We start from the raw sequence: 26,894 nt of genomic DNA on the forward strand, positions 1-26,894 counted from the left end.
AGATAGATTAACCTCTGCATATGAAACTACCTGGGACACACAGAGTCAGGGTTCCAAAGCCTTGAGACCACAACCCTCTTCATGGCCAAACATCTCTCCCTGCTAACCCAAATGCAGCCTGGTGTACGTTCACATATTTAATTAGAATGCTTTTAAACTGTCAAATCAACTGCATGTACAGTGCATGTAGCCAATGCAGTTTTTTCACACGGTTGGTGTAGAAATTTAATTTTTTCATATTTATACTAAGCCCTCTCAACTTGTCAGTGGGTGCATACCTAGAGAGGGAGGAACAACTACATTGCAGACTTTACTCTTACTTTAACCACAAACTATGGTATATTTATATGGGCTACTAAAATGTGAGTTGCACAGCTATTATCACTTGGATATAGATTCAGAGTAGCATGTTGCAACTTTCATTACGTAGGCTACATGCGTGAAAGGACCCAAGTTCGGAAAAGTAACTAAGGTCCTGCCCTTCAAGAGTGCGTGATCCCCTGACGTAAGGAGCACTGTGTTCACAGTGATCAGCGTGTTATGTCAACATTGGTGACGTTATCTTTGTTGAGTAAACCACATCACCTGTCATTCTGGTGGCAGAGACGACAAAAAGTTTCAATGCCAAATTGAGAAAGGTATCTCAAATTTATCTTACTGTAGATCTCTTCCGAGTGTCTTTAATTTGTATATCATTGATGTATAGGCTATTAAAAGCGTGATCTCCGCCATAAGAAAGGCGCAAGTGTGCTAACCTACGGCCTTGGCCGTCTTCATCACACCTGGCCTTGAAAGCTGTCAGTGCGGAAACAGGACGTCAATTCGCCATCCGCGTTTCTTGTACAACCTGTATGTACCGAGAACATTGTGCCTGTCGTAGCTAGTAATTTAACACATGAAAATCAGCACATAATCCAAAATCTTAATCTTACGGATATCGTCCAGCATCACTTCACAATAGCGCTCAATTTAGTCTACGCGTTGTTATAATTGTATGCATACTGTACATAACTGTTATTGATAGCGCCCCTGACAGGAACTCATTTTGACTAGAAGAAAACGTCTTTTTCATCTACGGAACGGAATCAGATTAATATTTATGAGTCGGGTCTTTTTTTCCCAAAATGTAGCCTAAATATAAAAATATAAAAGCAATACGTAGCTTATTACACATGAACCGGCTACTTTATAATCATTATTATTACTGTGGTTAATAATAATAATTATACTATAATACACATCGTTTCGCTCGGGATAAAGGCTCTAGTCATATGTTCCTGACACGATAGCTTACAGTAACAGCACACTTCCCGTATCTGTTAGTAGCCTTGGTAACACAGACTAAAATAGTCGTCATCAGCATAAACAGACCGTGCCGATGTGGTCTGATTTTTGTACGGAAACAGGCCTATTTCAAAAGTAAATTAAGAAGTTATCTTAACTCACAGTTAAATAGGATATCATAGGATATATATGCAACTGTATTGTAAGACATAATAGGCTACCTGATGTTGCAACAACAACTGAGCTACAGTCTATCACTAAGGCAATTAGAGTAGACTGATCTCCTGAACCATGTCATGTTTGCCTCATCCTGGACAATCTCGGACATTTCAAAACCGATATCTAAATAATAGAGTTATCCTGATTTGTCGGTGCCAGTACCCAATTGCGGGTGCTTAGCTAATTACTAAGATAGTTTTTTAAAAACAAAACTTACCGGCATCATTTTAGCTCCGTACCGCATTTAAACGCAGCCCGTTCCTTTGAGAGTACACAGAGCAGGCGTATCAGATAATCCCCAAAATGAGATCCTCCAGACCGCAATGGTGATGCCACCGAGTCGGGTTTCCTTTGTTGGCCCCTCTTTCCGACTTCACACTTCGGGTCTCGGTTACGTTTGGACCCTGTTATTCCGCGGTTTTGCGCTGGATGAACCGAGGTTAAAAATCCGGTTATTGTTTCTGGTAGAAACCTGTTGCGGTGGCACGATGAGGCCCTCTTGCAGTGAGGAAACTTTTTTCGCGGCGACTGCCTCACTAAAGATATGAAAATCAGTCCATAATCTGATTCTAACTGTCACTGGCACACGCAGCGTTGCGGTTTGACGTTCATATGTATTCGCAACAGGGTGGTGAGTGCGAATGCACGCGTTTACTTATCGTTTAATTCCCAATATGTGCGCTACGCGCTGGTCAGCGGCGTCCGTCTACTCCCGATCTTCGGAGTAGAAACTAGTGGGATTCTCCGTTGGATCAACAAATTGTGGCCCTGCCCGGAGTGACGTCGCGCGACGAAACTAATCCCACTGGAATTCCGACTCCTCCCCGTCCTGTCCTCCGTTCCCATTGGTCTCAGTTCGAGACAATGGGACGCTGTGCACTCCGGGCACCGGTTTAATGACAGATCGGTCGTTTGACTAGGATAAAGTCCAGGTTAAAACCAACTTAAAAAATGCATCTCCTTAGTAACTCCTTTTAAAGTGGAGCGAGTGTGCACTGTGATCACTGAAATTAAGACTGGAAGTGGACGAATTTTATTCTACATTTTAAAAGCAATCTGACATGAACAGTTAATATAAAATAAACTACTCCCGCAGCTTTTGAAAAAGCAATGTACTTCTACACGTAGACTGCGCTTCAGTAATATTTCGTTACTTCTTGAAACTCCAGTCCAGTGTATTATGAATCTTGTGGTATTTTCTGTCATATTATCTACTGAATTAAAATTGATCTAAACGCGCATTTAGCGGCAGTGTTTTTATTTATGTATTATTATTTTATTTTATTTTAATTTTAATTTTAAGAAGTTACTTGCAGTTTACATTCTGATTGACAAATTCCACAGAATTTTAGGTAGTAGCCCACCTTCAAAACCAAATATTTTATTTTATTTATTTTATTTGTTTGTTTGTTTGGCGTAATAGCACCATGCAGTAAACACCAATAGCCGATACATACTTCCCTGTTCTACAAAGTTTTCAGGAACTTGAAGGACAATAACGAGTGATGTGTCCGTATCTGCATTGTCTAATTATAGCATAGGAGATTTATGGCGTACGAAGACTTACGTTGCTCTGTGATTCTCACTCTGAGCGCTAGGATAGATTGCCTCTGTTTGTGTGGCGTGTTCTTGAACTCACTGGCAGGTTACTGCTGCGGCTTATCTCTATTCCTATTGGTGAAAATCGCCGATGACAGCTGCCATCTGCTGGAAGTGTTTTGTTTGTTCTTGCCAATGCAGCTGAGGAGCTCCTTCAAGGAAAGGCTTTTATGCGTTGCTCTGTTATTCTCTGTACTGGAAATATCCCGTTTCCTTTTCCAATTTTCAATCAGAAAGAACTAGGTAGAGGGTAGCTACTTCCTTAGTCAGACTCAAAACGGTACGTTACGTACTACAAGCCTGACCAGGTTGCTCATGACTTTATGGCCTGGTTGATAACGAGTGTTATAATGTTAAATGAGTTTACACAACTTCCTGCTGTGTTTTTTGCTAATAAACCAGTTACTTCTGACCAATCACAATGTCGTGTGGGTGGGGCTTCAATAACTCCTGATTCACAACCTATTTTTTACAGTCTCTGTCCACAACAGAGCCCTGGACATAAACTTCCTAGAACCAATCAAATTGCAGGAAATCAATCTCACACTCTGTAACTGCCTTTTTCAGATGTTCGAATGATACTGCTCTGTTTTATCTCCAGCATGTACCAGTGATCTGCACACCCGCACCACCTGGCACCCTAACGGGTGCAACCTTTACAGGAGTGTCCATCTCCCTGTCGGACGGCCCACCTGCCACAGGTGCCCCTCAAGGTGACCTTGCCCTTCTAATCAATGCCTCACACTGCCTCTGCTGTAATCCTGGATTTAGAACGTGTTTCCATATGAAAATGTGTTTGTATGACGACGTGCTGGACTGAGGTGTCCAAAGCAATATACAAAAAGGTCACTGGAACAACTATCAAACATTTTGCTGTGTGGAGAAGTGGTCCTCGACCCCGGTCCCGGAGAGTCACAGAGCCTGCTGGATTTTGTTGTTACTCAGCACTTATTTGGCTCATTGGAGCAGTCGATTGCACAGCGAACTCACCTCCCTTGATTCCTTGAGTCTGAATTGCGTGCTGATTTTACAGTGAAAACAGAAGCCAGCAGACCCTGTGGCTGTCTGGGACCAGGGTTGGGAATGTCAACACAAGACTGCATGTATATTATGAGAGTAAATGGGCTGAATTCCATGCTCTCCAACAGATATTATTACATTCTTAAGTTCAGACAGGGGCACTGTATGAGGGGGCGGGGGTGAGACAGGACAGTTCCAAGGGCCCTGACTGACAGGGGCCCTCAAAAAATATTAGAACTTAGGGTTTTCTGGGGTTGTGGGGGACCAATGTGAGATCTTTTCTTGGGGAAAAAAATTCAGGTGGTGCCCCTGAGTTCAGTTATGGATGGGAAAATGTCTATATCTGGGGGGGCTTATATTCACAGTAACATGTGCAGTGTTAATTCAACTCTAACAGCGGACATTTGAGCCCAATAGGGACCAGAGTAGGGTCATATATACTCTGAAAGAGTTGATTGAATGCTGAACATTTCACTAGTGCAGAGCACCTACTTTTGCATAGTTGAAATAAAGTGTTAAGGTAGAAACATCCCTCTGTCTTTTCTATATTTTTTTATCTATTTATTTATTTATTCTTTTTAAGCACTCAAGAAGACGAGGTACGCAAGCGTCACTGTTCCTATTGACACTCCGGAGCATAGATATAGGGGTGGAGTACCGGGGGACCAAACTTCTGAGCCTTATCATATCGGCGTTTGTGTCATACAGCATTAATTCCGGTTATGCGCGGCAGCCGTGCGCGTATCTCTCCCGGGACTGGGAGAATGCGAGCGCGCATTCGGAGAGCTCTCCGTATCTAAACCCCCAGGGCGTGTTCCTTTTTTTTTCTCACTGCGGAATTAGCGAGGAATCTAAAGGGCACCTTGGGCCGCTTGCTTGAAAGTTATAGGTTATGTTTTCCTGACACGTGCTCGCGTCCGTGTCTATTTGACTTTAGCTGAGTGCGTTTCTACAGTAAATCACTTTAATTTGGACAGGGAGGAGTGGTATGCAGATACCTGAAGTCCCTTGGCAATTCTTCAAGAACATTAATACTGCACAGCTCTCATATTTATTCCATTATAAAAGCATGCTGTGAATTTTAAGATTTCTTTGTGCTCAGGGATGACTGTTCATAGACAAATATGTATCATACATTCGAGAGAAGGGCAAGGAAGACCACATTATATTTGGATTTCATGCCAACTTCTGTTCTCTTTTTATCATTAGCCTAATCATATTTTGGATAAAAATAATGATAAGCTCATAAATCACGGTTCATAATGCTTTTGCATCCCTATAGGACAGTGGTTCCCAACCCCGTTCCTGGAGATCAACCATTTTCACTCCCAACCCTAACAAAGCACACCTCATTGCTAGAGATGTCGTTCAGCTGCTAATTAGAGAAAACAGGTGTGCAAAATTAGGGCTGTAATGAAAACCTACAGAACAGTAGATGTCCAGGGACAGGGTCCACCACTGCAATAGGAAGTCTATTCTTCAGTGAATCAGCGCTGAAGTATATAGGTAATTAGTTATTTGAGCATGTATAATTTGTAGAAACAAACACCTGCATATTTTCAAACTGTCTAGGAATGGAATTGCCCACGCTTTGTTACATAGTAACTCATGGAAGTGTGCTTATGTGTGTGTTTGTGTGTGTGTGTGTGTGTGTGTGTGTGTGTGTGCAATGTGCGTGTCCAGCAGGAAGTTAACATCGTAGATAGCTATTCTCATATATCCACACTTGCAGTTGTTTTGTCGGACAGAAGACAGAACAGAGAGGGGGTGAATGGAGGATACTGGGGATACTGTTGTGTGAGAGATAATGGAGAGAATTGTACAGTGGAATCTTAATTTCACTCATTATGAGTGTATGAAATTCACACAAGAGAGGCTTGTGCAAGAGAGACTTCCAGTCACAATCAATACAATTAATTCTTTGTGGCCGACTGGTCACTTACAGAAACAGGCTACAGTGGCGCTGTACCTCCATTTTGTGAAATGATATTGTTTCGCTGAAGAGAGAAGCTGATGAACTTGCACTCGGAAAGCCACGCTGTGTTTTTGAAATTTATTTTTTTATGCTTTTCTGCACGTGGACTATAATGGTATGCAGCATATCTGTAACCGGCTGGTCATGTGACAAATCATGCGCTGCATACATTGTGTGAAACGTCTCTTTGCTGCTTTTTCTGAAGAAGGAAGTTGATGCTAAAGCTGGACTGAATTTATGTGTACATTTGACAAGAACTGCAGTTGGACATACCTGTACACAGGGCATAGCATATCTTCAGTATCTCTATAGACAGTAACATTAGCAAGTAACAGTGTTCCCTGAAATCATTTTATGAAAAAACTTCAGAATTTAAATTTAAATTTAGCAGGCAGTTCTTTCTTGTGTAGAAATGACACTTCCCCTTTTTTCAGTTTTCTACTTCCTGTTTGTTCATGGTCCCATGCTTCTATGGGACAGATTTGAAGATGGTTTTTAGTTTACACTTTTGAAGTGCTTATTTGATCTAAGTTAGTTAGTGGGCCTACATTTTAGGTGCAGCCAGAACTGTTGCGGAAGACCAGGAGAGGGCAGCAGAGAACACCGAGCCGAAGTTGCTCTCTCTGCGCAGCATGATTAACCTTTGTGCTTATGTTATGGTGATCTGCTGAAGTGTTTGTGCTTTACGGTTTTGTTTTATCATAAAGACGTCATTTATAAATTCCTTTTCAGACTGTATTAACAGCACTTTCCAAAAAAGAGGGATAAGACCTGGGTAAACTGAGTAATAAAACTAATAAAATAAAACTCATAAAGTGTGGCCTTCACGTTTAAATACCATCCAACTTAGACAATAATATTCCTAATTCAAATAACACTGATTCAATTCAATCAATTTATTAACACAGAGGTCGTAAAACGCGGTTTGTAAGTCTGCGAGGGTTTGCTCCTCAAATCTGTATTTGTGGCAACCGAGTAACTTAGCTGCAACAATGGTTCCCCCTAGCGGAAGACCATAGTAAATCAACTTTCGGATTTAGTTTGGTGCCATTTTCTTTCCTCTGGCCAGCCCAGACGGGGAAGCCTAGAAAAAGACGGAGGAGTATTTCACGAAACAGGGTTACTGTTAGATGGATAACTGTACTGAGTAAAACCCGGAACCTTTCCAAATCTGTTGTCCAGTTAATTCAGTAATCTTGCTACGTGAAATACCCCCCAGGGCCTGGATTCAAAGCGTCGTACAGTAGGAGTGCTGATCTTGGATCTTCTTTGTATTTGGCGCTGTTTGACCAGTAGAGGGAACCGTTTCCTCGGAATGAAGGACGGACAAATGCCTTACGCTTATAATGCGGATATTAGGCTGCAGGTGGCGCCATTTTTAAGAAAAATCCTAAAAGTACAGATTTTGAATACAGTTTGTTGAGACGATCAGTGCTGCTGCTATGACAAGAATACTTACCACACCTGACTTACCACACCTGGGCCAAATCTATAGATTTGCAAAGATCCTTTACAATTTCCACAAAGCATACTAACCAAAACTTACAATCATAAAAAATAAGAATTTTGCTTTTAAATACTGGGGAAAAAGAACGTTTCTTTATAAATTGTCAGTAATTGTCAGTAACAGGGCATTTCAAAGTACTAGTACAAATAAAGTATTTAAAAAATAAATACAATACAATTAAAGCCTATTTATTTTGTCAGCACTGGACATATTACTTGCAGTTCATTTTCTGTAAAATTGTATCTAGTCTTCGCACCCCCTTCCCCCTTCCCGCTCTCCTTACGACACATTTTTGGGGTGTTTTCCAAAGCGTCCAGTACAAATGAAGCCACAAAGGCCGAACAGTATGGAGCCAGTTCTCTGCAAAACAGAGGTTTTTGTCCCACAAAGAAATAGTTTCCGCATCATGTGTTCTCTGGCGAAAATGAGCTGCCGTCAGTGAAATTGGGCTTGACAGGAGAGACAGCGTCTCTAACGTTTCGGTAGCTGCTACGCTGCCTTGGCTTGCCTGTCCTCTTCTGTATCTACGGTTACAGTGCTGTGAAGAAAAAAAAGAGTTTTTACCCCCTTCCTGATTTCCTCTATTATTGCATATTTATCACACTGATTGGTTTCAGATCTTTAGACAAAATGTAATATCAGACAAAGAGAACCTGGGTGAAAACAGAACTCATTTTTTAAATTATCATTCTTTATTTCATTTATTTGATGTTAAAAGTTATCAAACACCCATATTACCTTTGTAAAAGAGCAATGGCCCCCTTAAACTTAATAACTGGTGGCACAATTTTTAGCAATAACTGCAACCAAGTGCTTCCTATAATTTCACATCATTGTGGAGGAATTTAAGCACTTCAAAGGAAAGTAACAAATAAAGTTTGTCTGTGTTCAATCAGCTGAATCTAACTATCAGTTAAATTTAGTTAAGTAATTACTTTTTCACATGGGTGATATGGGTGTTTCATTGAGTAACTGAAATCATTTAAAAAAAAATGTTTTTTTGTGTTTACTCGGTTTCCCTTTTTCTAATATTTAATTTTGTCTAAAGATCTGAAACCATTTAGTGTCACAAATATGCAACGATAGAGGAAATCAGGAAGGGGGAAAAAAAAACGTTTTCATGGCACAAACAGATTTTCTGCATGTTTTTTTAGTTTCTGTCACATGCTCTGCTAACATTTAGAAAATTTCCTGCAGCTCACACACACACCGAAAGCCAAATAACAGAACACACACAAACACACACACACACACACACACTCGAAAGTAATTCTCCAGATATACATAAATCAGCTTCAAGCAGATAGATGTGAGCGAAAGTATGGATCAGTTTGCCTTTTCAATTATGGAATCCCGTCCTTCTGCCCCCACCCACCCCCCCCCCATCACTCAGCTCTGTGGCGCAGGAACACTTGGCCTTTGGCCCGAGCCGCTCACCTTCAGATTGTAAATTTCGCAAGGAGCACTGCCTCTGAATGTGCTCTCTGCGCGGGTCGCAGACGTATTTGGGAGCCTTTTCTCAGTGTGATCATCAGAGATGCATGTAGGTGGGGGGGGCGGGGGTTAGCACATCAGTTAGCGCCCTGGTAATGACAGGTTTACATAGCCCAAGGTTTGATATTAAAGGTTTTTGCAAAGCACTCATATTCTCAGCAGTGGGGATCAGATGGCCCCTCAGATTTCTTTCGCTACCACGCGGGATTATTGCATTTGCAGGTTATGTGCTTCTTATGAAGGCTGTGTCTGTTTGTGATGCCCTTTTTCTCTCTCATTAGACATCTCCAACTGAGAAACGATTGAATGCACCCTCCCACACGCATGAACTGTCGTAAATTATGTGTTCCAAAATTATTGACCATAAGTATTTAATTGCAATTTAATCCAAGCCATAGAAGTCTATCAATTCTCCCCTAGCTTCTCTGTTCAACAATAGAATAAATAAAATAGAAGGTTCTGGTTGGTTAAAGGAGTTTCCAGTGTCATGTAATTACTGTATATAATGTCCATCAGTCACTGCATTGTAAGTGGCCACACCCCTTAATGACGTTTCTTCAGATTGGAATGTTTTGGCTTCAACGGCTGGAAGACGGAACTCTCAATGTAAGGAACACAGAGCTCAGGATCTGGTTTTTGTACAGAGTCTGTGGTACGCTGGTGGATTCGACTCCTGCAGGCCAGGGGGTGGACACACCACAATACTGCACAGAGACTCTTTAGACATACCAGATATACCATTTGTACAAATCAAACATATATACGTCTGATATATTTGCTTGTCTTTTTACGCTCGATTTGTAAGGTGCTAAATGTTCAGTTCTGTGCTTTAAGACCCAAATTTCATTTTTCCTAGCTTGTGTTAAGTTCTTCCATTTGACATGAGGACCAGTTCTACCATAGAGTATCTTGCTGCTCTCACAAACTTATTTTGGGAGGTAATTAGACACCTGCTGGGATGTACCCATTTAGATTTGTATTTGACCCCACCTACAGCGCCCCCCCCCATTCATCCACGTCTGGTTATGACACATTTTCAGGGGGCAGTTCTATTGTTCCTGTCTCAGAGGGAGGTTTTGCCCCCCCCCCCCAAGGGGTACAGTGTTTTACAGTGACATAATCCCATAATGCCTTTCTGTTTTGATTTGGGAGGGGGGCTTTCATGTTATGTCCTTAATCTTACTCAGGGGTTTAAAAGGTAGGGATTATGAATCCTAAAACAAGGCCTGTTTACGTCTGCAGGCAGGACCACGCAGCTTCACAGGATTCATATTTAACAGAGAACGTCCTCCTGCTCGCAGTGATGTTTTGAATGGGAAAGCTTTATCGCTCACTGACCTCCCTGAACCGCCCGCACAGTCATTTCAGTCGAAGAAAAAAAAGAAGCACTTAAAAAAAACATTTCTTAATTGAACGCGACGCGTGCATTTTGTGGCACAGTGACGGGCGAACAGCGAATAACAGCGGAGCGCGAGGGATGATAATGTGAGGGGGCGGGGCTCTCAACCGGCGTTCTGAGCGGCGAGTCTTTTAATTAGCGCAAACGAAGCCTCGGGGATAAGCTCCCGCGACGGGGAGGAAGGTGCATATGCCGCGTAATCGCCCGCAGACAGCCATTTCTCTAATTACCGCATCGCTAATCAAACGGGAGAGTGAGGTGGAATGGGCCGGCTAAGAGGGAAGGGGAGTGGGTGGGGTGGGGTGGGGTGGGGTGGGGGGGCATCCCTAATTTTGGTGACTCACATCCCTACCGTAAAGCACATGGTGGACCTTGAACCGCGCCCCCCCCCCCACCCCCTCACCCCTCCCTCCTGCCTGTGCAGCAGATGGTGGGGTGAGTTTGGGGCCCCCCCCCCTTCTTTTGTACTCTGCACTGATCTGCGCTCTGACCACAACAGCAACCCCCCCTCCCTGCCTGCCCCTCTTAGTTTCCACAGGGCAGGAGGGAGTGGTGGGCAGAGAGGAGGGGGGGGGGGAGTGTTTGGGAACACTGAAAGGGTGCAGTCAGGTGTCCTAATGCGCCTTTCAGGGCGGGAAAGCCGTTGGGTCGCTCCGTCGCGTGTCACGGGCTCCGGCGTCCCCCTGCTGTCCCCCCACCCCTGTCCTGTTTTCACTTTTTTACTAAAAAGTTTCAGCCGTGCGGGGGAGGTCGGGGGTGGGGGGGCGGGGGATTGGGGTAGCAGTGGCGATTGTAGGAAACTCTCAAATCCTTGATCTGTAGTCCTAGCTGGTCCACAGGTAAGGATGGACTCACTGTTAAACAGGTCAGATTCAGACTCTCAGATTCCAGTCCCGGAGGGCCGCAGTATCTGCAGGTTTAACTCCAGTCCTGGAGGGCCGCAGTATCTGCAGGTTTAACTCCAGTCCTGGAGGTCCGCAGCGTCTGCAGGTTTAACTCCAGTCCTGGAGGTCCGCAGCGTCTGCAGGTTTAACTCCAGTCCCGGAGGGCCGCAGTATCTGCAGGTTTAACTCCAGTCCTGGAGGGCCACTGCGTCTGCTGGTTTAAATCCAGTCCTGGAGGGCCACTGCGTCTGCAGGTTTAAATCCAGTCCTGGAGGTCTGCAGGTTTAACTCCAGTCCTGGAGGTCCGCAGCGTCTGCAGGTTTAACTCCAGTCCTGGAGGGCCACTGCGTCTGCTGGTTTAAATCCAGTCCTGGAGGTCTGCAGGTTTAACTCCAGTCCTGGAGGTCCGCAGCGTCTGCAGGTTTAACTCCAGTCCTGGAGGGTCGCAGTGTCTGCAGGTTTAACTCTAGTGTGTTGTGTACTCTTTATCCAATTAATGATTTAAGTTAAGTACTTAACACTGAAGCAAACAAACAAATACCAGCTGACACTCTAGCATCTCTAGGGATGGGAGTTCTGCACTTCTGTGTTCAGTGTTTGGTTTTTATCACTGAGACAGATCCTCCTCAGATCCTCCACCTAAAATATTTTCAGTATCTGAGGGAAATGACATGCTTTTTCCTGTCTTAGAAATTACCCTGTAAACTTGCAATATAAAATGAATATGTAACTTGTAAATATGAGAATAGTACACAGAAAATACATACACAACCCTTTAAGCACATGTACAGACCATCATAGTCCACAGTCCTTTGAAATGTATTTGTGTGCAATACTGCTGCCTGAATATTAGGGGGCCAAGCGTTGTGGTGCATTGTCTATTGTTTTTTTAGGGACGATAATTAAGACTATTGAATTCATTTGGCAAATGTATAACTGTGCAATTTGGTGTCCTTGCTACTATTTTCTATTCCACTGTGACCTCATCATCATTCTTCCATTGTGATGTCATCAACATTTCACTGTAACTGAAATTAACATATCCATTGTGATGTCACTTAATCAGTCACAGTGCATTCTAACAGTCCATGCAACCCTGAACACAAAATGGACAGTTATATTTAATCACCAAGTCATTACCAAAAATAATATTTCAGAATGTTCTCCACATCATTTTCAAGGTAGCATATTTGTTCGCTGAGTATTTCCTTCTGTTGTGGCCAGTTAGCCATTTTGCCAGCTATAAAAAGATAAAAACAGATCCAAATGATGGGACAATTAAGACTGTATTTCAAAACCCAAAGAGCAGTAGCTAGTTGACTGACAAACGGTTTTATTTTTTTGTATTTGTACTTATATAAAAAAAGCTCCAGTATTTGCGCAGCTGTCCTAGGTGCTCAGTGGCTTCTGTGGCAAATAATATTGTGGGTGCATTTTGAAGATCTATTGATGTGCCTGAAAAAGGTGTGGAAGCACATCCTGCTGTGTGCAGGGCAGGCCTTAGATGTCAGTGATAAGGGAGAAATTGGGTGAAAGGGTTTTGCATGGTTGATCGGGGGGTGTTATGTAACCGGGAGAGGTGTTACGTCCCTGGGCTGATTACCATATGACCCGACCCCGATACGGGGGTCGGGGGGGGATTTGGGGCAGGTCTCCAGGGACCTGCCCTCGCCCCCCTCTCCCTGCACAGGGTCCTGGGGGGTCACTGGACAATTTACAGGCTTCGGACACTCCGGGGGTAGAGGTGCGACCCAGAGGGCGAGGGGGTCATTCCGAAAGCGCATTCAATTTGCATCCCATTACGCCGAAGGTCACCGGCCCCGGGCCCTGGTCAGCTGACCCATGCCGCTGGTCACCGATAGGTCGGCTGGAAAGGACCCATGTGCCGGCCGTTGTGGGGACGTGACAGAGATATACACTTCAGGTAAATCTAACCCTAACCGGACGGGACGCGGTTACGATCGAAAGCCTTAAAAAAAAACCCATCGGGCCTCGGTGCTGCTGCACCACCCCAAACCGAACTGGCCCCAGAGCCGACCGACGAAGCTTCTCGCTGCACGCGTGTCATCCGCACGGGGAAAAACGATCAGCATAAATAAAATCGCCTCTGGCCGAGCGGACTGTGCTGTGACGGCGAGCGCGTTCGGGCCCCGCTGGGGCTCTGCTGTCGTTAAACGCACAGCGAGCAGGGAGCCGCGCGGACGATGAGACCGGACACCGTATCCCTCCGCAGCCTGGCCGAGGGCGCACCCGCTCGCGCTCTCGCTCTCCGGTGGCCGAGCCGCGGCCCGAAAGCCCGCCCGCCCGGTGGCGGCTCCGACGGGGCGGGACTCCCCGGGACACCCCGAACGCGCCGAAGGTTGCGCCGTCCTTCCCCGGCCGAAAAACAAGGATCGCTCCGCAACCTTCCCCTTTTCTTCTCCGCGTTTTCGCGTTTTCCCCGTCTCTCCCCGGCTCCGCGGGTCTCCCTGGCGGTACAGAGCAGGGCTGGAGGGAGGGAATCGATACTCGCCGCGCAGCCAATGGGATAACGGAGTGATTTATGGACGGAGGGATGCGGACCGAATCAGCTGGGCCTTCCCGCAGTGATGAAGGGAACGAACCGGAGATGAAGAGAGATAGAGACAAGAGCAGCAGAACGAAGAGGAAGGAAGAAACAGAGAGAGGGGGAGAGAAAGAGGGGAAAAAGGAAAAGAGAAAAATTGTCAGGAGTAAGGGGCTGGACAGTGATTATTCCAATGACAAGATTTTTTTTCTTTTTTCATCGCTCTCTCTTTTTCTCCCTCTCTCTCTCTCTTTCTCTCTCCTTTTGCTCCAGCTGTGTAATCCCTGACTGGGTATTATAAGACCGTGAGAAACACGCAAACACACATGCACTTGCTCAAACGAACACGCACACACACACACGCGCACTTGCTCACACGCACTTGCTCACACGCACGCACACACACACGCACACACAAATTCACACACACAAACTCATTCACACACATACAAATACACTCTCGCAGACACTTCTCTCGCACACACACAGACACACACACACTTACACACCACACACACACACACTCCACTCCAGGAGCCAAGTGGGTAGTAGACCAGGATCAACATATGTCTGTCTCACCCAGAGTAATGAGACTGTATTAATATTAACATACAGTACTGCACAGGCGAGAGAGCAGGGGATGTGGGGTGGGGGGTGGGCAGAGAGAGAGGGAGGGGGGCAAAGAGAGAGAGAGGGGGCAGAGAGAGAGAGAGAGATTGAGAGATGGAGAGAGACAGGGGCAGAGAGAGGGAGAGGGGACAGAGAGAGAGAGATGAAGAAAGAGCGGGGTAGAAACAGAGACAGAGAGAGAGAGAGTGGGGTGGACCAGAGAAAGAGAGATATAGAGGGAGAGAAAGAGAAGGAGAGAGAGAGAGAGATAACGGAAAACAGAAAGGGGGAGAGCTTGATATACGGTTCTGTGGTCACTCCGCCTCCCTCCTCTGCCATCCCTGTCCCAGTTAGGGCTGCACCGGGGGGACCCCAGAGGAGGCGGGGGGATGGGGGGGGGGGCACCCCTCTTTTGCGCCAGACAGCTCTCGGCAGGACGCCCCTGCCTCTCTCTCGCGCTCACAGTTTCTCCACGGACTACCAGACTGCTGCACTCTCCCACGGGCTCCGCGCTTCCAGCAAGTCCCTCCGCTTCCACCAGGTACTCTCCCTCGCTCCCTCTCTCTCTCTCTCTCTTTCCCTCTCTTCCCTCTCTTTCTCTCCCTCTCTCGTTCAGCAGGGCTCCGTGCTCCTTCGCGCTGCTCTCGTGGGGTCTGTGATGCCGTGCCTCCGACAACTTTGCCTAAGAGTGGGCGTGTGAGCGCTCCCGTTTGTTCCCGTTGCTGAGTGCTGCCGGCCGGTCGGGGGGTTCAGGCGCTGGGGGTGTTTACAGATGCTGTCCCCGTGTGTGACTAAAACCGGACCGTGCAGGTCTTCCGTCGTCAGTGCGATTCAGACTTTAGAACCTGCTCCTCTTACACCTGCGCTCGAAACGAATGCAAATATACCAAATGCTGTATTCCTGGTCTTGCAGCGCTTGAAGCAGTGCATTTGTATTTCATTTACTAGAAAGCGGTTGGGGTGATTTTTGAGTTGCGGTGCAAAGCAAGTTTTTGTTTTTTGGTGAAATGTTCTTCACTTGCGATGGGACATGTGATTATCTACGGGCCGGAATTCTATGGTGGGGTTACGGAACCTTTTCTTTCACGCAGGGTTTATTGCTTCCTCTGTGACATCAGGAACATGATCTCAATTTTAACCAATCGGTACGTGCTTTTTAATTTCATGTAAAAGGCACTGAAAGAAGCTGCACCTTTGTTGTGCTTTATGCTTTACAAAAATATATTTTTGCATTTTACAGTTGAGATGTAGTTCATCAAAATCCGGCTAAAATGTGAGAACTGTGAACAATATATTGGTTCATGCGTATCATGCATAACCGTGATGATGGGGAGAAATTATTACAAGAATTAATAACAATTTGTTAATAACGGTGGGGTAATTACAATGTGAAAGAGGTACACCACAAGCACCTTAATTCCTAAATCAGTTATCGGTGTTAGTGTTTCAATAAGGTGCGATGGCACTTAACGTTGTGTTGTAGGTTTGTGTAAAGACGGTTGATTGTGACGCTAATAACTTATCATCTGAGTGCTCCTTGCCTAATCCATTCCATGTGCCCATTTGTAAGGTTCTCTGCAGAAGACCAAACAACTAAATGTAAAATGTAACTGACGTGTGATAGCGTTAGTGGCAGAGTTGAGGGGAGATGTTTATCTCAGCTGTCGGTTGACAGAATCAGCAGCCTTGGTAGCGAGATTTCCTGCGTTCTGACAGAGGCGGAGAGATCTGAATGTGGCACGGGGTCCCCCCAGATTCACCTGCTTTGCTTATTTTCTGAGAGAAATTACCAGAACCTCCAGCACCCTGCCCAAGAGGTCCCAAATTGGACAACAGGAAGTGATTGAGGGGTCTGAGAAAAAATGGACAGAGAAATGTAATGGCACACATGCAACATATTAAAATGGAAACATCAGAATATTTTTATTTTCATAATTTCTTTGTGAGAACTTGATTAATTGTTAGCCATTTAACTTCCATGCCACTTGAAGTGTAACAGTATATGATAGACAAATGAAAGAAAGGGACGCTGTTTGAATAGTGAGGCAGGATTCCAGCTTTTAGTCCGGGGGGGCCAACACGTGCAACAGAATGATAAACCACGAGGCCTGTTTGTGGAGAACCTTTCGGAATAAAAAAGGATTACATTTAGTGTTTGTCAGCGTATGTTTACGTGGCATCTCTGCTTTTGTGGCGAATGCTTTTGAGCTGGCATTGTCGCGGTTGGCGCACGGTTTTATTGCAGGAGGAAGGGAGAGAGCGGCATATGCCCGCCCCCCTAACCGATTTAACACTGGGGTAATCCTGTGTAGGGTGAGGTTCCTGTCCAGCTCGTGGACACGTGCCAGGAAGGCCAGGGTTCGAGCGTGCCGTGCCCCGCTGCCTTTCTGAACAATGGCGGCACACTTGTCCATCCATTCACGTGAAATACAAATGACACTAAATCCAACCTTTCAGGCCAGTTCCCCCACCCCTGCGCCCTGCCTCCCTTCCCCCCCGAAATGCCCCCTTTCACTGCCGGCATTGACATGTTAATGGAATTATCCATGGAGTGTGTGGTTAAGTTCTGGTTATCACCGCGTCCTCCTTTATGGAAAGCCCCTTTCTGCTCGGGGGGGAGGGGCAGGGGGAGGGGGCAGTCCATTTGGTCAGCAGAAGGGCCTGAGGGGCGCAGGGCATGTGGTCATCTTTCAATTTCGTCCCTTTCACGGCAGAGGTCGGAGGTCAGTAGGGGTCACACAGAGGCAGAGGCTAATTAGCTTAGCCCAGCAGAGGGCAAGGTCACTCAGGGATGCTATTGGAAGAGGGGCCCCAATCAATCACCTCTGCACCCCATTATTCCACATCACACAAACGGCACGTGCCCCTCCCCTCCCCCCCTCCATTTTCATATTCATCCTAAAAGGCACGGGTTTTCCACCTGAACTTCATAACTGTTTTGGTTCTTCATTTGGTGAAATTTCAGTTTGAAAAGCAGTTTACCACAATGAGCTGAAACAACTGGACTTCACTATGAACACCAACGACAATAACCTAATATCTCTCATACATTCATAGCATTGTTTTGTGTTTGGTGAATAAGACATTTATAATATATGCAGTTGGTGCAAAATTTGTTCTAAAGCAGTGATCCTCAATCCTGACCCTGGAGACCCACAGAGTCTGCAGGTTTTTGTGCTCAGATTAAGAACAAATCAGCAACCAATTCAGACCCAAGAAACCAGGTAACCTGAGTTGTGTAATCAACTAATCAATTTCTGTGCTACTCAAGTGCTGAGTAATAATAAAAGCCAGGAAATCCTGTGGCTGTCCAGGATCAGGATTGAGGATCACTTTTCTAAAGAAAGGGTTGTGTTCAGCCTTTTGAACAGTAAGTTTTTTAGAATGATTTTTTCAAAATTTTGAGACTGTGTTCTAGAACTCCATTGTTTTCATTTACCAGTAGTGACTGCTACATCAGCATTAGAATGTTCAGCATTTAATACAGAACTGAAAAGGGAAATGAATATATTATTATAAAAGAGAACAGAAGAATGGATTCAAATTACTTTAAAATGATTGCATAAACATAAATGAGAACCTTCAACTTCCGTGAAAGCCCAGCATTCCTTTCCCAAGCAGTTAGAGAGATGTGGCTGAATGGAACACACCTTTGGTTTTACGCTTAATTATTATCATATCATTGAAATACTGCTATCTGGCCTGCATCATCCATACGATATTCACACTGTATGTGGGTTTCATTATGGGATGTGTAGTGCTGGTTTGGTTTACATCATCACTGGTAGTAAGACCAGTTACACTGGCAAAATCCGAAATACTATCTGCCACCCTAACTCTCGAAACTCCTTTAACACTTTCCCCTCCCCTAACATTGTGCTGAGGAATGAAATAATGGAACATGAACTGGAAAGCCACAGAGTCTTCTGGGATTTGTAGTTACTCAGCACTTAATTGATCAGTCAAATGAACTGGTTACACAGGTAATTCACATCACCTGCCTTCTTGGTTATGAAGTAAATTTTAAGGTGAAAACAAAAACCAGCTACGCCCTGCGGCTCCCCAGGACCCAGGCCACAGACCCGAAATTGAAAAGCCAGAGCATTTTAAGATTCAATATGCTCGTTTAAAATGACCCATCTTGTTAACAGACTGGGCTTGCAATTGCCCAAACTATACGGAAAGCTGAACAACCTTACATGAAGATATTCACACAGGCATACAAACATACACTAATAAAACCCTACCAGGACAGACCATGATAGAATAAGAAACAGTGGAATTTGAAACACTTTTTTTCTGAGGGACATTACTAACATTGTGTTGCTACAACCCACGACTTAGGACTTAAGGACTGAGTTAGGTTTATAATGGCTGTCAAGCATGGATAAAGCCATTGGCCTGTATTCAATCAACATTTGCCCTTTGACTTATACAAGAAAACAAAAGTGCTAAACTTTTTCCTTCACAAACTCACTTTGGCGCATTAATACTTGTCACTGAACTCACAAAACTGTGTTTGTGAAGGGGAAAAAATATTGTTTTAATTGTTAGTTTAGGAGAAATATGAATAATATATCATGTATGTTATGTAACTGGACTGTTGTCCTTTGCCATGCTGACACAGTTCACAGTTTAACTGCTACCATGGTTACCTCACGTTTCCTTGGTGATGGATGAATTGTGATAGGCTCAATATAAAGCCTCACATAACTACAATGAACTGTTAACTGTGCAGAAAGCTATGATTTCCCCTTTCTTTTATTCTTTAACACAGGTATAGCAATGGAGATTATCGCCTTGGATCAGACCTGTGTCATGTTAGCACAGTTAAGAACCTTTTGAATCAGGTAATGTGCTAGCATAGCTAATAACCTTCAGAATCTGATCACGTGCTAGCAAGGCTAAGTACTTCCTGGAGCTGGTAATATGTTAGCATAGCAACAAACCATAGTGGGTACTCCATCGTTAACATAGCTGAATACCTACTGGAACTGGTAATGTCTAAGCATAGCTATGCACCTGCTGGGTCAGGTCCTTTTGTACAGCTGGATATTAACTGAAGCAATTCCAGTATCTTTCTCAAGGATGCACAGTGCCTCACTTGGGCATTGAACCTGCAACCTCCAAGTTATAAGAGTTACAACCTCAGTATGCTTAACAGAACATTGTGTGGGAAACTTAAACTTTCTTTGACATTTTAATTTACATGTTGTAATTCTTGACGTTGGGGGGGAGGGGGGGGTTAGAATGTACTTGATAGGTGAGGGAGAGAGATGCAGGGAATGAGAAAGAGAAAAGTGTTAAACAGAGAGGAAAGCTAAATAGACAGGTAGGGTGGAGAAAGGGATGTCATTCTTGCCTATTATGCTAATAACAGAGACACCTGCCATTAACCATGTGAGCTTGGCTCAAATCATCACATGACTGCTTCACCACGTGACACTGCCAGGTTTTTTGGCTCCACACCCATCATGTGACCACCCCGCTGACATTTCACAGGAAGTTAAAAAGACATACGTGTTCTGCTAAATAGTGTGCTAAGCTGACATTGAGTGGGTGGACAACTGAAAAACATCAAAAGTATAATTTGTAAATGTTCAGTCAGTGATTGATATATTGTAATTTGTAATAGCCTGGTGACCACATCATCCATGTTTGCTCTTGGGGCAACATAGCTCAGGAGTTAAGAGCGGTTGTCTAGCAGTCGGAGGGTTGCCGGTTCGATCCCCGCCCTGGGCATGTCGAAGTGTCCCTGAGCAAGACACCTAACCCCTAACTGCTCTGGTGAATGAGAGGCATCAATTGTAAAGCGCTTTGAATAAAAGCGCTATATAAATGCAGTCCATTTATTCATGTTTGCTCACAAAAGTTTAATAGCTTCAGCTGTTTCTGCAGTAATATGCTTGCGCACTGAGTTTTCTCTTTGCATTTTGGCCATTCCAGTCCAAAAGGGATGAGTAGAGTGCGGCTAAACTAACGCCACCTAGCTAAGAAGGTTTACGGGGCTGTGCGTTGTGATAGAAGCTTCCGGAATCGAGGCTCTGTGGATGCATTGGCCTCTCTGCCCCCCTCCGCAGGGCAATGGGGCGCGGTGCTGAATATCCTTAAAAAATGGATTTTAAAAACCTGCATGCGAAAGAGAAGAGTGGGAAAAACAGCAGCTGTGATGGAGAGAGAGAGGGATGCATAGAGAGGGAGGGAGGGAGGGAGGGAGAGAGCCTTGAGAGGGAGCAAGGCCAGCGGAGGGTCGGAGAGAGTAAAGGGTTGTGTGTGTGAAGGACAGCAGCCGGTCCAGGCCCAGCGATAAGGGTCTGTATGTGTACTGGACCAGGGCAAAGTTCTCTTCTACACCACCTCTGTAACGGCAGCACTGACCAGAACTGGATCAAGACGTTCCTACACTTAGATCATAACAGACTCTATTGTCCAACTTCCGCAGCTTTCATTCTGTTCATTTATGCAGCAGTACATTTTGCTGAAGCAATTTAGGTTAAGTACCTTTCTCAAGGGTACAACAGCAGTGGCCCAACCTGGGGGGTCAAACCTGCAACCTCTGAGTTACACAACAAGCCCGCTTCCCTAACACAAGAGATTGGAACAAAATATGGGGGAGGACTTTCATTTCAGAACCTGGATTTTCCACCTCTGGCACCTCATTTTACCTTCCTGAGAAACACAAGAAAAATTTTAATCTCAGCCTTAATATGGCAGCAATCTTACACTGTTCCTGAGAACTGTCTTCTAATGCTAGAGAGGGTCTCTCACCTGCTCTTTCTCTGCTTCAGAAAGTGACCAATTCTGACTCGATGGGCAGAATTGCTTGTTCATAATGATGCGTTCTGTGGAGAATTTCTTATGCCTCAGACTGTAGTGGGAAGGTGCAGAAGGTTAATCAGTCTGTTTTTGGAATTTCTGTAACTGAACGGACATGCATCCAACAGGCTTACTCCATTCTTCTGATCTGGCCACTGTTTGGTTCCTTCGTTACAGTGGAGAATAATATTTAAGCATGCCCACTCACTGAGTTTCATTTTAATATTTTTATTCAACTGGTCAGAACATTTGCTGAAGACTGTGCTAAGAGACTACGTAACAATGGTAAAATACAGAAATTATGTTTGTCAAGTTTTGAAATGATTATTTGGAAATTATTATTAATATCCCAGATGTTATATTTTCAGGATGTTCAAAATTAACATTTTTACACCTGTATCAGAATTATGGAAATAAAATGATAGTTGTCAATCACCAGAATATAAAAAGATAAAGGAATACAGTTTTTTAAATCAATTTGCAAAAATAATTATGGCTGCTGTAGCAATTGCTTATTGTCTGTATTTTTGATAAGAGGAGATTGCGGGTGCAGGGACCTTTATTCCTTTGTTTACAAAAAAAAACTGTAGTGGCTGATTTGTACGAAACAACTGGTGCTGGGAATAACTGCAACCATTGAACTAATTAAAAGGGATGATATCCAACTAAAAAATATGATACATTGTGTAAAGTGTGTATTTAATTATATAAATGTCAAGTTGAAACCAAACATTTGAAGAAATCCCTTTTCTGATCACTCGTTTGTCCACATGGAATTCTCTTTACGATTTAGGCAATAACGCTATGCCATAACTAGGCGCTCATATGATATAGTTTACACTTGAGTAAATTCATTTATGCTTTCCCTCGGAGCGCCACGAACCAAAGTGTTTGGTTTCGGGAAACAAATATTTGCCTTAACGTTGCATATCGCATGTTGTAGCCTATAAGGGCGTTACGATAACGTTTTGTGTACGCTGACCCCTTCTGCACCTGACCATATTCACTTTCTTACCCATCGACAGTTACAGTCCACATTTTTGTAATCCCGGACCTATAGAGAGAAGGACAGTGGTGTATGTACACGCGACCGGGTAACGCTGTGGCAGCCGTTAAATACATTCTAAAAGGTCACGCGCAGCGTTCTGACCACACTTCCCATCAGATAATTGGCTCGGTGAAACTTCGGTCGGCCAGATGGGGAAACAGCTGCCTGATTAGGTTGTGAATGAGATCAATATAGGGCAGCTGGAAGAGAAACGCGGGGGATGAAAGCACCGACCACTTTTGGGCGGGCGGAAATTCGCAGCCGAACCACACTCGCCCCGAGACGAACAGGAGAAAATTCAAATGTGCAAATACGGTGTGAGCATGAAAAGGGATTCTAGAAACCCGCCGCCAAAGGAAAGGTGAGGGAGCCTTTGTTGTTGTAATCCACTGACATGTGCACATGTGGGCCTACCATATTTATGCGCAGCATCTATATAGTGTTGCATTACACACGGAGGCAGAAAGCCGTTGCGTTTAGGGAAGACGTGATTGGTTCTCGCAGCAGCTCTATGGAAAGGCTTTAAGTATTTATACTATGTTAAAGCGTCCTCAACTTTAGTGCTGGTGTAACTGTTCCTATTTGTGTCCTCTGAATGGGCACGATAATTAAGACAGACGCCATGGACCGACAGCTGATGCGTTATTTTGTTAATACATAAGAGGCCATGGATAGAATCAGAGGGACGTATTTCGCGGACGTAAGAGCGAAAATACCACGAGTGGCTCCAGTGTGCTAGTTGACTTGCGCTGTGATGCTTGTTGATTGCCTGGTCTGCACGTAGTTTCATGCAAACTGTGGGCATTATCCGAAAGGTCAGAGGCTCCTTCACGCGCCAAATTACTGGCTCCTCGTTTGCGCACGGTATAAATAAAGATTTAGGCCTACGTTTCCTCAAATTGCCATGTTGATATATGCTGGTCTGTGTAATTATAATCGCACACCAACCTCATCGGCTCTCACTGTCAGCCGATCCAGTGGATGCTGGGAAATTATGCGTCCAATAAAGCTAAGGGGGGAGAAATATGGATGACGGGCCGGGTATCGGCGCCCACTCGCAGGCCTGCCTCCAATTCGTTGGCCATTGTCGGTGACAAGTGGCAATGAGCGAGACAGATTGGCAATTTGAAAAGGTCCTCACAGCCACCAGAGGGTTGCGTTAATTGGAAATTAAGTGGGCGGTTAAAAGAGCGTCACCATTTATTGCCGAGTAAAGTCAGCTATATGTAATTAACAATTAACTTTAAAAAGATTTGTGTTTGTTAAACGTGTGTTACTTTTGTTTACACACACGCACGCGCGTGCACACACACACACCATTTAGCAGAGTAAATCTTATCCAGTGTAACTTACAAAAGTGCCTACATAAAAGTGCATCATTTATCTAGTCATATAAATATGTCACAAACTTTTACAAATCACAATTACATAAATAATCTAAACAGTTATTGGTTTAACATTAATATTTATTGTGAAACTGTACTTGTTTGAGGATACAGTCGTACAGTATTTTAAAAATAAATTCACATATGTCACAATTAATTTGGTAGATTTGCTGACCAGGATGGATGCTGGGTGGATACTTCTTAATGGAAGAATGGGCTGTTCTATAGGACTGCAAGAGAATTCTGTGGGAGAATAAATTCATTGGAAGAGTAAATATTGTAAATGTATACATATCATGCTGGATGTCAGTGGATGCAGTATAGTAATCTTCACTTCTTCCACTATTACAAACTTAAATATGAGGACATGGTCATCCAACATGTGTGGATATACATGTACCTATTAAACAATAAATAATATACATATATCATTTTTCCGCAACACAGTGGCTCTGGAGGGGTTGAACAGGAAGTGATGCCAGATGCATTTACTCCGTTGTGATAGTCGCCCTCTTGCACCACCTCATAGCTTCTTCCAGCGAGCACCTATTCTGAACTGGTGAGGACAGAACAAAATAATAATGTCAGTCCTGCTCATGTAGGCTTCAATTTTTTGGAGCCAGGGCTAGATGCTGGTGGTCTTAGAATTCTGCCTCCCGAAAGGTTCCGAGGCTGTTCCCTCATCTGAAGCCCCCTCCCTCTTCTCCCTCCTGTTTGAATTCCTCGTCCACCAGAGGCTTCGCCAAAGAATACAATTAACCTCAACAGGAGGCTTGCCGCTCAAAGCATTTCATAATTCAGATGGCAGGAGTATTATGCAGTGGGTCTTTGAAAACTGCATCCAACCAACAAACAACTACTTATTTTAAATGGAGAGGACAGCGTTAAACCAGGGGAAAACACACCTTGGTAGTGTGCACTGGGACAGAAATTATGCTCTGACGGTAAACTTATATAAGATACTGTGTGAAGCAGACGTGATTTCTTTTTTTACTAGCAGATCTTTTCGGGAAATGATCGTTTTTCGTGTTTACGTAAGGAATTACGCGTGCACATTGCAAACTTCATAAATGCATGGCCTACGAAAAAAACGATCATGCATTCTGATCAAAGTTGGGCCAGAAATGCATTATGTGTTGATGAATGAGGCACACAAAAAAAGGATTAGTGTGCTGGGTGTATGCAAATCCCGGCTGTAGTGTAGTGGCGTTAAGCTTAACAATAAACTCGTGCACTACGGATCATCGCCATGGAACATCTGCACGCGGCTGCGCTTCCAGGCCGCTCGCGGGTGACCCTCCCAGTTGCTCGCAACAGCAGCCTGGAACAAGAGGAAATCAGTGGGGAGCAGTTGGGGAGCAGGTGCACCAACGCCGCACCTCGCCGGAGACTTGGGGCAGGTCCTCCAAACTGTGCGGGTTTGGGCTGGAGATGAAAGAATGGAGCTGGGATCGTAATCTACGATGCTGTTTCTTTATAAGCGAAAATGTCATTAATTAAAATGTTTTCATTCGAATGTTCACCGCGATGCTCAATCACGTGAAGTAAAAACATAAAAAACGGAAAACACATCGAGCAATTAATTTATAGTTAGTTATTTTTTGGAACAGGACTGTAAAATAATTGGTGCAGATACTTTAAATTGGTATTGCTACGATCGCGTGTTATGCAATATGCGCACACGGTGCTAATGATATATTCTGTATTGCTACAACCTCCTGTAATTGTTTGATACGTTTCCAGTAAGAAAATCCCAATCAACGTGTGTTAACTACGACTGCACTGACGGTTAGTGACTAATATAACAACGTGTTAACAGCGATTCAGACGGCAACATGCAATCTTCAAAGCAAAATTAATGCACGTGTTGAATATACTGCTATACAGAAAGCTCATTCAACTTTTTAGAACTAAAAAGCAGTTATTTTCGAACGAACTTTCCATCTGGTGTTTGTTAAACCGTCTATCTGTTGTTTTAAGTTTTTTTAAATTTGAGAGAAACAGTAAGGCTAGGCTACTCTTGAGACAGATGGCATTCAGCGTTTGAGTCCCGCTGCGCTCAGCGGGACCCGCTGTTTTGGAGGTTAGGACTGTCAAAAAGACTGTCCATCCAGTGAGTAACCAAGTCCTGAATCATGCCAGACTGCCCCCATGTAATAAATTCAAGACGTTTCTTTTGTCATTTTCAAAATACTGTTTGATAACTGTTGTGTTTGTGTCCTGGGAAACGGTTTTGGTCAAGAGACGTGTGGCTAACAAGAATGACAAATTATCCCCACAGATCAGAGAAAAGGGCTGGCTTAACGACAAAGGCTTTTGTTTTGTTTTAGCAACATTATCCAGTTACTGGTAATGTGCAAAGAAAAAAATTCACCAGTAGGCAGTAAACTGTCCAGGGGTAATTTAAGTATATGAGTCCAATAGGGACCAGATGTACTCTGAAGAATTTATTTAACACTGAACATTTTAGGATTAGACTACATTTATAATCACTGAAAGAAACACACCTGATGAAAGATTTTACTAGACTTTCCTTCTCATGTTTATGTCGGTTTTCTGCTCATTAACTAATAATCTGTTGTTCATGTAAAGATGTGCAGCCATGCAACCATATGATTTTCCAGACAAGGGGAAAAGATGCACTCTATACTTCTCCATGTGTTAGATATATGGTGCCCAGTACTGTTCCTTGTGGAGTTTAAAAGTTAGAATTTTCAAAATATGTTATACTGAGTTGAATGTGTTGGCGTAGTACAAAATTATTTGGCTATTTTTTTTTACGCTTCATATACAAAATTGTTTAAACCAGTAAATTCTATTTTTATGGAATCTGTCTTTCTCTTTCTCTCAAGCAATATTAGCGATCACAATGAAAATATTAAATATATTGGCAGATAGTTTGAACATAATGCAACCAATATCTTATGTCTTATTATATTTAGACCGGTAATGATTTCAACCTATCCTTATTTTACTTGCTAGTTATGCAGAAACGATGCAAGGCAATGTCAAAAGATAACCGTTAAAGTCACTGTGATTCAACTAATGACAGTAGCATTATTGTGCAGTGCCTTTTGACTCAGAGAGCAGGCATGTAGGGCGATGCGGTA

The 26,894-nt window shown here is 44.0% G+C and overlaps 1 protein-coding gene and 1 long non-coding RNA gene across 3 annotated transcripts in view; one reads left to right on the forward strand and one right to left on the reverse strand.

Annotated features, from left to right (window-relative positions):
* LOC135245149 (apoptosis-stimulating of p53 protein 2-like) overlaps positions 1-2,277 on the reverse strand; it is a 31,421-nt gene extending 29,144 nt beyond the window's left edge. The window contains exon 1 of the mRNA XM_064318034.1: positions 1,721-2,277. Coding sequence (XP_064174104.1) covers positions 1,721-1,747 — 27 coding nt within the window. The 5' untranslated portion in view covers positions 1,748-2,277. The remainder of the gene's footprint in view (positions 1-1,720) is intronic.
* Positions 1-26,894, forward strand: part of LOC135245198 (uncharacterized) — a 31,741-nt gene that overhangs the window by 2,068 nt on the left and 2,779 nt on the right. The window contains exon 2 of one of the 2 annotated variants that reach the window (XR_010327176.1): positions 3,704-3,815. This is a non-coding gene — a long non-coding RNA (uncharacterized LOC135245198). Of the gene's footprint in view, positions 1-3,703; positions 3,816-22,395; positions 22,761-26,894 lie in introns of those variants that run through there. The other variant, XR_010327175.1, reaches the window with a different exon arrangement.

This window comes from Anguilla rostrata, chromosome 2 (genome assembly GCF_018555375.3).
Source record: "Anguilla rostrata isolate EN2019 chromosome 2, ASM1855537v3, whole genome shotgun sequence".
Classification (NCBI taxonomy): Eukaryota; Metazoa; Chordata; class Actinopteri; order Anguilliformes; family Anguillidae; genus Anguilla; species Anguilla rostrata.